The sequence below is a fragment of the Eucyclogobius newberryi genome, unplaced genomic scaffold (genome assembly GCF_026437365.1).
Source record: "Eucyclogobius newberryi isolate DKJ021-1_F unplaced genomic scaffold, fEucNew1.0.hap1 SCAF_9, whole genome shotgun sequence".
NCBI classification, from domain to species: domain Eukaryota; kingdom Metazoa; phylum Chordata; class Actinopteri; order Gobiiformes; family Gobiidae; genus Eucyclogobius; species Eucyclogobius newberryi.
This window is the reverse complement of record NW_027316532.1, coordinates 26,660,289-26,672,894: the sequence shown is the minus strand read 5'-3', so window position 1 is coordinate 26,672,894 and position 12,606 is coordinate 26,660,289. Positions and strand designations below refer to the sequence as shown.

The following is a 12,606-nucleotide window of genomic DNA, read 5'->3' as shown; positions in this document are numbered from 1 at the left end:
CGGCCTTTGCCACGCGTCCTCTAGAGGGCGACTTCTTTCCTTGTTCACGTCTGTCTCATTCTTCGTTTTCCTGTGAGTGCGATGGAGCAGACTGAGCCCTCTCACATCAGCCTCGGCGGAGGAGACGCTGCCTGCGGCCTGCACAGCAAGCGCTTAAAGGAGCTGGAGAATGTGGCGCTGCAGACCACTCTGATATCAAAGATGGACACCGGGCCTCCGCCTGAGCGACGCCCCGAGGCAGAGGCGCTGCCGAGCGGCTTGAACCACAACGAGGCCGCGGCGGAGCCAGAGCAAGACGCGGCGGAAGAACCGGGCATTGTCCCCAAGCCGCGGGTGGCGGAGGAACGGACACTGACCGACCACCTGAACAAACGCTTACTCTCGTCTTTCCTGGAAAAGCTAAACGAAAGGGACCTTGCTCTTCCCGGTGTGCGACACTTGGACTGTGCCGTGGCCGACGAGGACTCGAACCGAGCGGCGGACGAGTGGTGACACGTTCACGTTTGGACTGGATTATAGCGGATGGATCATCAACGCTCTTTTAATGCTGCATTTATCCTGTTTGTGATATATTTGTGTCATGGTCCTTGCCTATCTGGGGTGTATTGAAGAATGCAATAAAACTATTTCAATTGCAGTTAAAATATTCTACTTTATTACTTAATTTAGCCGTTTTGTTGGCTGCAATTATTATCTTGACCAGAAGGTGTCAGTAGAGTACAAAAAACAACGATGACATGAATAATGGTAATAACAAATTCCAGTTTAATCTTTTTCTACAATGGAACACTCCTGGACGAATGAGTCATTACACCGACATATAATAACAAAGTATTTAAGATTTGTTAATACAAAAATATATTTGGCCACAACTTTTTTTATATTTCACTTAAATCTACAGCATTTCATTTAGAAGGCTCTATAAAGTTATTGGGGTGTGTGAAACTATATAGTCACATCTTATGATCCCCTTCAATACTTTTTTCTTTAACTTATGTGTTCTAGCATGACCATTGCACAATCGTGAGCTTCATTTTTGGTGTTAGTCCCCCGGTGAGGTCTCTTCTTTGAAAGATGTGGTTGTGTTGTCTTTTCCACCTTTGAAAAAACAGCAAAATTTTATATAAATTGTTGTGTTAAATAAGAAAAAAACAGCAGAAGAATTCAATTTATAATGGATTTGACCAGAGCATAAGTTATTTTATTTTTTACCCTTGCTTTGCTTGATGTCCTTAAACAAAGATGGAGCCTTTCCCGTGTGGTGTGTAGAAAAGAGGGATTTATTTGTCCATTTGTCTTTGGAGAGAGAAAAGGGTTAACTCATTATAATACATATGTTTAACAGGTTCAAAAGTTGTTGATACTTACACCAGGATCTGAAAGGATATCTGCTTTACTTTTGTTTAGGTCCCACCATAACAGACCGTCTTTGATTTGGTCTCTCTTTGTTGGCCCTGTAAAAATAAACCATCTTAAAAATAACATTTTGTGGGAAAATAAATTGATTTTCCATCAGAAAAGTAATAAATCAGATCTAAAATGATCTGTTAATCACGTATTATTCACCACACAGCAAGATAACTATTGAAAGGTTTGCTTCATATATAGAAAATGTCATGATTTATATATGTATTATTGTTTGTTTTTTGTAGTGATGCAACAAGAAGAAAGAGCTCATTTGTTTCTCTTTGCAGTCACTATTTGATCCAAACAAATGAATGATTTACATGTTTATGAATAGCATGACACACCCCCATGTAACAGGAGTTAGTTATCTTTATTATCTTTTATTGCCCTGTACAATGCACACTTGTAACTTTTTTACCTGTTGCATAGCTTACGATCAGCCCAATCAAGACCACGGAACTGGTTGCCATGGCGCCAAAGTACAGGTAGGACACAGAGTAGAAGTTATGTAGTCCTCTAAAGTCATTAAACAGAGGTTAGTTGTTTCGTATCTATTAAAAGTATGCTGTGGATAGCTTGAACTCCCGACCCTTGTTCTTTGGGCTGAAGCGGGGTGGAGATGGCGTTGGAGCTGGGGCTGTGCGTTGTGTTGGTGGATGAACAGTGGTCGGTGTAGGTGGGTAAAACACCCATGGTCTCTGCGCTCGGAGGGTAGAGGGTAGAGCCGACAGCCAGCCATACGGAGACGCAATATCCCGCTATGATGCCTAAATGAGCGCCCTAAAAGATGACGTTAACAGAAGACACATTGATGAGTAGAAGATGGGTGGATTTGGGTCATAAGGACACAACTGCTGTATAAAAAAGCAAACAATTAAAAAAGCAAAAATTAGAAACGTATCAAAATAAATGTGGGGAGCGCCTCATGGCTGTGAAGATGTTTTAAAATTGTGCTCTTAGGTGCTTTTTCGAGATGTTTTAGGTTGGAGGTGAGACATTTTTGTCTGCCAAGGATGTAAAAGTAGCAGATGAAAGAACCAAGGAATTCCGACTTATTTATTCAAAAAACACAGTTCAGCTCTGTCAAGCCTTCCTCAGCGTGAGAAACATTATACTAATGTATTTTTATTTAGGCTTATATGTGCATTCAAAGTTAAAATTAGCCCCAATACTATAAAGTAAATACAAATTACATATTTTAACTGTTTGGTATTCATAAAAGACCCATTACACGAACACAAAGTCAATCATAAATAAAGATATATATTAATTTTTGTCAATACTGCCCATCCCTTGACAACATGAATAGTGTCTTTACACACATTTGTAGTTTATTTTCATCTTACCAACTTATTTGCCCCTGGGACAAACATGCCTAAAAGGAAAACTCCCAGTAATGGACCACTCACAACGCCCATCACAGTAAAAGACCCCTGGGAGGAGGAAACAACCATTTGATGGATGTTGAAAGAGAAGAGGGGGGGAAACACATGTCATTAAAGATTTAGACTACCACCATTAAAACAGGATGGTGTGCGATTACATACCTGAAGCACTCCCCAGTCCAGGAATGAAGAAAGAGCAGCAACAGAAATACATCCGACTCCAAACAGTAAGGCTGTGCCAAGACAAACCAATGGAAGAAAAAAAAACCTTTTGATCACAGAACAATTGGGTTATATCAACAAAAGGACTCGAGAGTGTGTGCTTACAGAGGGCCTTTGAGAGTAGGATTAGTTTTGATTGCGTGATGAGGGGCAAATGAGGTCGCAAGATGTCCTCCATGGTGACAGCTGCCATGGCGTTGATACTTGTGGAGGCAGTACTTTAGAAAACAGAAAAAGTTACACGTTTCTTTTTTGTTGTTGATGAAAATGCATTTGCACATCAGTCATTACCTTAGAGTGCCACTGTACGCACAAGCCAAAAAAAGCCCAGGGAAACCAGGGTAGCCATCAAATATTTCTAACACAAAGTTTGGCATGTACTTGAATGTACAAAAGGAGAGAGCAAAAACACAAACGATAGTTATCAGATAAGGATACAGTTCTAGTCACTGGTTTTCTTTGTAACTGGCAGGAAGAATTGCAACATTACGGAAATACCCAGGAATAGGTTGCGTTAATCACAGTGTAAACGTCATAATGTTCTGCCTGTGTAACTGTGTGCGAGTTCATGTTTTTGAAAATACTATACAAATTCAATCATTCTTTTTTTGGGATTGACTCCACAAATGTGCCATGTTACTATTACGGCTCATTACTGTCTTTATTGTCACATCTTTGGGGTTGCATAATGCCATCACTTTTGGAAGATATTGAGAACAGATGAATTCACGTTTGTCTGTTTATTTTGACAGTGACAGCATTGAACTTTCTGCCAGTTTTTGTTTCATGAACAGATATTAACCATAAACCGAATGAAAATACATAGCAGTCGGCAGCAGTGTGAGTTTAAATCCTGACTCCGACAATTTATTACATGTCCCCTTTTCGCTCTCATCCCCCATTTCACGCTTACCTTTCCTGTATAATGCCAAAAATACATAAATAAATAAAAACTTTTAGTGTGTCCACAAACTGTATTTCAACTGACAACTATTTCTACAGCTTTTGGGTTTGGTAAACTGCACCACCTTCTCTATGTCATCATAGATCCTTTGTGCTGATGAAGAAAGCTTTTAACCATACCAGGCCAGGACAAAACATTCGCAATCTGACCGTTGAACTGCAAATTCTACCGGCCCTCCAGCTCAATTTGAAAGTTTTGATATCTTGAACTTAACTTGTACCAGATCAGGTGAGGAGATTCTCCCGGACTTCAAAGGGTCACAATTGATGTAATAAGCGAACATGACAATCCCACATGCCGCTGCGCTGCTCACAATCAGACACAAGCCGACCTGGTTGACAAACAGGGCCCTGCAAAAGCAATAATTGAATGTGATATGAAGACACAACAGTTAGCTATAGGCCCAATGGGAACTAATTGAAACTAGAACAACTGGTAACCGTGTTAAGATAGCATAAGATAAGCCTTTATTCGTCCCACAATGGGGAAATTCCACTGTTGCAGCACAGAGTATGTACAGAAGTAAATAAAAAACACTCTTGTAGAAAATCTTAATAAAATCTTATTTACAGCTGTTATATGGACAGAGAATATTGCACCAGGATGACTATATGTCACAGTATTGCACATGAATATGCCAGTATTGCACATGGTTATGTCAGTATTGCACATGGGTATGACAATATTGCACATTATTATGAAGATGAATGACACGTGTTCAGGGCTAACAGTGTTTGTTACAACAGCCATGGTAACCTACTGTAAACAGCATCCAGGTCCAGCAGCCGTGTTCTGACTTTTAATGCTCTACAAATGCAGAAAACTAAACTAAGGGAGCTGGACTTTTGAAGTACGTTTTTCTCTTCAATACTTTGATAATTTGACTTTTTGTCAATGCCCAATCTACTAAAAAAGTGTATTTTTATTTAGAATAAAATCAGATTAATTTTCAATCATGGTGTATATGAAATAATGTACTGTTCAATTCTGCATAAGATATAAACCAATGCAGTGAATGATTTTCATAATTTTGAGAAAAGGGTGATTATACTTTATTGGCAAGACCTATGTATTTGCTCAAAGAAGAACATGTATTACATTAGGATAGGTCAACAAACAATTACAAATCAGGTTTCACTCACCGCTGGGCATCTTTTTCTGTTCGACAGGAGATATATCGTTGAACTTGAGCTTGATTTACCCCGTACATGGACAGCCAAACCATAGCGCCCCCAACAGTCAGGCTCCAGAAAGTGTAACGCTTGCGAGGGTCAACGTCAAAACTGTAAAGCAATAAATTACTTTTAAATCAAAGCATTTAACAGTAGCCAAAGATAATTTCATAATCTCTGGTTGAAATGATGTGGGTTAGGGTTACTGACTCAAAAAGACCTACTCATTGAAATTAATACGAGATCCGTTGTTGGCGATCTCCAGAACTCGCCCAGGACCACCCACCAGAACAGTGCCATGGATGAAAATGGCCACAAAGCCTGATAGCATGACTATAATCTGGAAAACATCTGTCCAAATAACCGCCTTCATGCCTCCCTGTTACAAATAAAAAGAGTGAGAGAGCAAATATGCACCATCCAAGTTAATTTAACAAAAAAAAAAATGCATTTACCAGAGTGGTGTACACCGTGCATATAATACCAGTAGAAAACAAAGACAACCACAGATTTAAGCCGGTTGCTAAAATTGTGTGGAAAATATGTCATTCAATTAATCAATTAATTAATTAACTTTTATTTAACAAGGTAAGAACTCGCTTAGATCAAGACCTCTTCTTCAAGGGTGATCAGAGGGTGATTTATGATCTTCATAAAACCCGATTAAATAGACATTTTTAAGTAGTGTTGAAACAAAAAAAAGGAAAAGGCTTGACATTTCATATTGATAACACAAAATAATAATTTTAAAACGTTTAAAACATCTCTGTATATATCATCTTCATTATGTCCAGCATCCAGGCCCCTCTCCTGTATGATAATGAGGGTCCCGTCCATTATCTGAAGTCATTCCTTCTTCCTGTGAACTCAGGTGAAGTGCCAGGGGAGAGTTGATACACTGGGTACTTATACTAACCCTACTCTGTTTCCTAAACTACTATGCTATATCCATCCTATTAACTTCCTTAAAGTGATAGCTTTGCTTTTTACTGAACCATTCACTATTAATGATTTACTGATTTACACTCAGGGAGGTGATATATTAAGATAATATAGAAATAGTTGGCCCCTAACTTTTCATACTAAGTATAAGGATTGATATTTGATATTTATAACACAAAATAACACACGTCTACTTTCACTCTCCTGCTGCATCTGACTTGTGGTTCTAGTACCCAGTGTATCAACGGTCTCCCCTGAAGTTTGAACGTGCTATCTAGTGTTCCAAAGGCAGATTCTTTACCACCACACCAGGCAGCACAGGCTCCTGCACAGTTCACAAGAGGGGGCATGACTTCAAAAGGGCCACATGTGGTATGGGTGGATCCCTCATCATCATACAGGGGGGATGGTCTAAAAGTCTAAAGAATGACGTACAACTACAGTGGATGGCAGTAATGTAACACTTGGATACCAACTGCCATAAAACACCAAAGAAGAAGAAGAAGAAGAAGAAGACATGTGCACAAACATATTCCCGCTGGCATTTAAGTGGAAGAAGTGTTATAGTTTTTAACATGTTTACATAGTGCACATTTAACATGTGTAAAATCAGAATGATGAGTATAAGTTGAAAAAGAACTGATAAAAAGTAAATGAAAAACAACTAGCTGTGTAATTAACATTATTAAGAGATAAATATGGACGTTTGTGCTAAATTACAGGCACAATTTAACACAAGGATTGCAAAAACACAATTTAAATATCATCATCAAAATAATCACAAAAATATTGAGATTTAAATTTTTGCTAACATCGCCTTCCATAGTTGCATACTGGATATAATACATACCTTCATTTAGAATTAGTGCTGGTGCATATATGACAATTCCTGTATAAAGCAGCTGTAAAACAAAATATTGTTAAAATAGTAATAGAGGCAAAGACAACAGCCTAAAAAAACAACATTATCATCATTTAATTTCAGTTTGTGTCGGGTAATTTGCATTTTTTTTTAAATTCCTTCAGTGTCATAGCAGATGTTTGCATATTGAACACCAAAAAGGAGAAAAACAAATGACTTACTGTGGCCACGAGGAATTGGACGCTACCCAAAAGCTGCATCCCTCGGCCAAATCTCAAACGGAGATACTGTGACGGATAGAAAGACAGGTGAGTATCTCTGTTTTCGTCCCTCATCACCTCCTTTAATCACTCACACACTGTGGAACACAGGGGCACCTGTATTACAGCTATGGGATTTAAACCAGCTACACATATGGTATAGTTAATAGAAAACCCATTGAAAGACATAGACAAAAATGTTTTTCTTGGCTAATTAGATCTTGGATGATGCAAAGAAAATCTGTAAAAATTAGACATTTGTCTAAGAGTGGTTCATCGAAGAGTTAAAAAGGTGATCAAACTGTTTTCCAGGCATTAAACATATACAGTGAGGAAAGTAAGTATTTAAACACTCTGCGAGTTCTCCCACTTAGAAATTATGAATGGGTCTGAAACCTGTAGGTGCATTTCCACTGTGAGAAACAGAATAAAAAAAACTGACAATCAGCAAGAATCCTGATCTAAAAGACCTGTTAGTCTGTCATTAAAAAGTCCACCTCTATTAAACTTATTAATCTAAATTAGTAGCATCTGTTTGAGCTTGTTAGCTGCATAAAGGCACCTGAACACCACACTACTACCATAGGCAAGACTAGAGAGCTGTCAAAAAAAGAAAAATGTAGACCTCCACATGGCTGGAAAGGGCTACGGGCAATTAGCAAGCAACTTGGTAAAAAAATATAAACTATAAGAGCAATTGTTAGAAAATGTTAGAGGCTAAAGGTGACTGGGGCTCCATGCAAGATCTCACCTCGTGGGAATCAATAATGGTAAGAAAGGCAAGGAATCAGCCAGAACTGCACGGGAAAGCTAGTAAATGACTAGAAGAGAGCTGGGACCACAGTTTCAAAGGTTACTGTCGGTACTACACTACGCCGTCATGGTTTAAAATCATGCCACACACAGCAGGTACCCCTGCTTAAGTCAGCATATGTCCAGGCACATCTGAAGTTTACCAATGACCTGCTGGATGATCCAGAGGAGTCATGGGAGAAAGTCATGTGGTGAGTTGAGACCAAAGTAGAACATTTCGGTATAAATTCCACTCGCTGTGTTTGGAGGAAATAGAAGGAGGAGTACTATCCCAAGAACACCATCCGTTCTGTGAAGCATGGGGGTGGAAAGATCATGCTGTGGGGGGTGCTTTTCTGCACAGGGGACGGGACGACTACACTGTATTAAGGAGAAAATGAATGGGGCCATGTATTGTGAGATTTTGGGTCTTCCAACATGACAATGACCCAGATAACCATGGAGTGGCTCCTTTAGAACCATATCAAGGTTCTGGAGTGACTTAGCCAGTCTCCAGACCTAAATCCAATGGAACATTTTTGGAGGGAGCTGAAACTCTCTGTTGCTCAGCAACAGCCCTGAAACCTGACAGATCTAGAGAAGACCTGCTTGGAGGAGTGGGCCAAAGTCCCTGCTGCAGTGTGTGCAAACCTGGTCAAGAACAACAGGAAACGTTTGACCACTGTAATTGTAAACAAAGCCTTCTGTACCAAATATTAACACTGATTTTCTCAGATTATTTGCAGCAAGAACATATAAATAATTAATCAAAAAATCATACAATATGATTTCTGGATTTTTTTTTGATTTTATCTCTCACAGTGGAAATGCACCTACGATAAAAATTTCAGACCCTACATAATTTCTAAGTGGGAGAACTTGCAAAAACGTAGGGTGTTCAAATTCTTACTTTCCTCCCTGGCTTATCTTGCATTTATTCAATAACAGGTTTCGATTTAAAAAAACATGTTTTAACTTACAATTGTAATGTATTTATTCTATTTACATGCATTATCAAACATATATACCTATAAAAAGAGATAGCAATGATTTCACATTACAACACAATTTGACCTGGTTGGTGCTGGTGATGCCCAGTCGATAAAACACTGGCAGGAAGAGCAAAGCTGTGAGCAGAGAGTTTATGCTTTGGCCCAGGCACATGTAGAGAAACTTAAAACCGTAGCGTGAGGACTCAGCTGGGACACCCAGAACCTGGATGGCAGACATAAAGCTGGCACAGAGTGACAGCCCGACAGGGACTGCAGGCAAACTCCTGCCACCTGTAAAGAAGTCATCTGCCCTGGCATCACGTCCCACAGGCTTCTTCAGGGCCTGGTAGAGTCCGATCACCATAGACACTAGCAACATGATGGAAAATACTGCATAGTCCCACAGGGTAAAGCCCAAAGAGGATTTACCGCCCGATAAATCCTCCATGGTCTAGTCCCAACCTGTCACAATAAATTAAAAAAAAGAGTTTAAAACATGTGTTTAATTTGTGCAAATGCATAAGCAGTTTGAATACTGCTCAACATAAGTAACATATAATGTTTACTGTAGAGCTTTTTTGAGGGTGTACGCGTTTGAACATGTTGCCTTGACACCTAAATAAACGCTAACCTACGTCACACCATGCCTTATCAGCAGCCAACTGTGACTTTTCAATGACATAAACAGAGAAATCCAAGTTATGAGAGTGCAAAAACCAGCAAAGCCTATATACTTTATAAAAATAGAAAAATAAAAAAATAAAAAAATAAATAGAGGCTTTGATTACTGACACATCATTTTTCTATTGCTCGTTATATTCTAATGCATAAGGCTGAACCATATTATCTATTCAAAGTAATGCAATACAAACATTTGCATTAGATATATTGTTGGAAAAAGAAAGAAAGAAAGAAAATGTATAAAGCTTTGTTTGAACAATTCAGTGCTACTTTAAAGTCACATCATGTCTCTCTAATAGGTTTGTGGTGTAACAAGGCTGTGGATGTCCAGAAATCATGGTAAGATTTTTTAATGATATTTTTAGAACAGAGATGGACAATACATTAATTTATTTTAATTTAAGATCGTTTAAAAAATCAAATAATTTCAGGAAAATCAACTTCCAAATGGCGGTAAATCTTCTTGACCATCAAACAGCAGTATCAGCCATTAAAATAAAACACATTGGTTTAACTCTATTGCAGCTGCCACAACTGACATTGAAGTTACCGAGGTGGGAAGACAAATTGTTCTCAAGAAGAACCATTATTTTTAAATCATTGTTTAATTAAAAGTAAAAAGGATACCACTTTATGATAACTACAACTTACTAACTAAAAAAGTATAAAAACTAAATAAAAATGTAAAATAATATGTATATATATTTTTTTAAGAAATGAAACTTCAAACTTTCAAAGATGCTAATTATGTCCACCCAAAACATTTGTAAGTCAAAAATGTCCTCTTATGTCCTCTTATGAAAATTAGAAGCAGCTGCTGCAGAATAGGACCCGTGTCAGGAAAACCGTGTGGAGTTTGTTTGTTGTGCCGTGTCCTGATAAAACCACTGAATTCTGACCAGCTTTGATTTGGCCATAATTACATTCCGGTAATTAAGCCTGAGTGACAGAAATATTATCAATATATGTTCTTGTTAACTGTGTTTAAGGACATTTTTATGAATACATATTTTCATCGTAATATATCCAAATATAAACCTGTGACATGTAGGCCTTTGTGTGTGCATAAGCTGTTCACTAGCAAATTATTTTCCCAAAGTTGAGGGACTATGACGAGAAATTAATATAGACCTAATTTAAGACATCATTTTATTTATTTTTTTCAAATTGATTGTGTATGGCAATAAAGTCTACCTGACATTCTGAATAGGAAATCATGCACAGATTACAAATAAAATAGGAGAATAACCAGATATAAAAATGTCCTTACCGCAGCAGGTGTTTCAGCTGCTTGAAGATCCAGAGGAATTTGCTGACAAAATCCCTCTCTATCAGCAGTTGCTCTTTTTCTTTCTTTTTTTAAGAAGCGTGCACGTTTTGCGCATGCGTCATCCTGTTTCAAAAGTCAACGGGCAGGTGTTTCAGCTGCTTGAAGATCCAGAGGAATTTTAAGCAAAATCCCTCTCTTTTAGCATTTGCGCTTTTTTTGTTTTGTTAAAGAAAGCGTGCACGTTTTGCGCACGCATCATCCTGTTTCAAAAGTCAACGCATAAATGTACACATGCAGTTGGGTAAGACAGTGTGGTAGTATAACAATGTTTACTCTATTGTCTTGAAATTTATGGTTAGAAGGTAGGCTACTCCTATCCTATTGCTACACCCTTGGAAAGAATTATGGCCACAGCATGCATTTTATAGGCTTATACAGAGTTATTCTTAAATTGGCCTATGTGATAAACGATGATAATACAGTCTACATTTCTAAAGCTCTGGCGAGTACCCGCATGACCTACGATGGGACCAAAGTACTGCAAGTGTGCTAACATCGTGTGTCCAGGCCTCATTCATGGTCTTATCTTCTGCGTAACGACAAGACAGGTAAACTGCAGGTGTCCTCTTTATTGTATAGTGACCTTTGCATCTGATTAAACAGACATACTGCAGGCTACAGCTGGTGTGAAGATGTAAAGCACAGATGCAGCTCCATTTAGACTGTACAACAAACAAGCTCTCCGTTAACTGGAATTTAACCATGTATCTTAGACTTTTAGACAGAACGGACATTTTTAACCACTGATGGGAAGACAAAGGGAACCTCAAATGGGTTAAATGTGCTGAGTGTGCTTATTTGAAAACCTCCTGTCATCATAACTGCTGGTTGTTTTGATTATGTTCACATGACTCATTTCATCCATCAGATTACAAGTTAAATAATGTCATACATTTATTTTATATTCCATTTTCCTCGGGATAGGCTGGTATTGGTTCACTTTTATCTGCAAAATGGAATAAAAACGGATAGTTCTTAGAAATCTCTGCACCATTGCAGGCCAAAGTTGACCCCCTGGAGAACCGCATTTGGCCTGCAGGCCCCACTTATCTTATTTCTGCCCCACACGGACAGCAGATCATAGCACATAATATGATTTAGCCTATTTAAAAGCCTATTTTAAAACATATAGATTACCAATGAGCTTCAGAATTATGATATTTATAATAATTTGGACTGTTACCATATTTAAACTTAAATATTGCCCTCCTTAGTTAATCCTCAAAATGTTGCGTGAATAGACCTCTTTACGGGCTTACTAAAACATTATCTATTTGTCAGCAAAATAGCACATTTATATCCCATTAAATGACGTGTTCTTATTCATTTGCGTTCCAGGAAATGGTACTATGTCAGAGACTTTAAATTTTGCCTATTTATTTCCTTTGCTTGGTCATTTGAGGCATTAGAATAATTCATGATAATAAACTTTGCCAATAACAAAAACACATACATTTATGTTAAGACTGAACCATTATTTTGCAATTGTCCATGGACAGTTTTATCTGTTCTTTAGTCAAGAGGAAGTGGGAGAAAAAGCCCACAGCAGCCACAGAACCTTTCAGTTTCCACGCCGATGTTCTGAAAGTAACATCAA

At 38.2% G+C, this 12,606-nt stretch overlaps 1 protein-coding gene across 1 annotated transcript; it reads right to left on the bottom strand.

The window, feature by feature from the left end:
- Positions 1–841: 841 nt before the first annotated feature.
- Positions 842–10,994, bottom strand: slc5a5 (solute carrier family 5 member 5). The gene is made up of 17 exons (XM_072438631.1): positions 10,950–10,994; positions 9,081–9,460; positions 7,176–7,241; positions 6,943–6,994; positions 5,606–5,673; positions 5,375–5,529; positions 5,121–5,261; positions 4,199–4,328; positions 3,306–3,394; positions 3,120–3,232; positions 2,955–3,025; positions 2,754–2,840; positions 1,997–2,187; positions 1,826–1,923; positions 1,369–1,454; positions 1,213–1,296; positions 842–1,098 (listed from the first exon to the last, which is right to left on the bottom strand). Exons 2-17 carry the CDS (start codon positions 9,444–9,446, stop codon positions 988–990), a joined length of 1,908 nt encoding a protein of 635 aa, XP_072294732.1. The 5' UTR covers positions 9,447–9,460; positions 10,950–10,994; the 3' UTR covers positions 842–987.
- Positions 10,995–12,606: the final 1,612 nt, after the last annotated feature.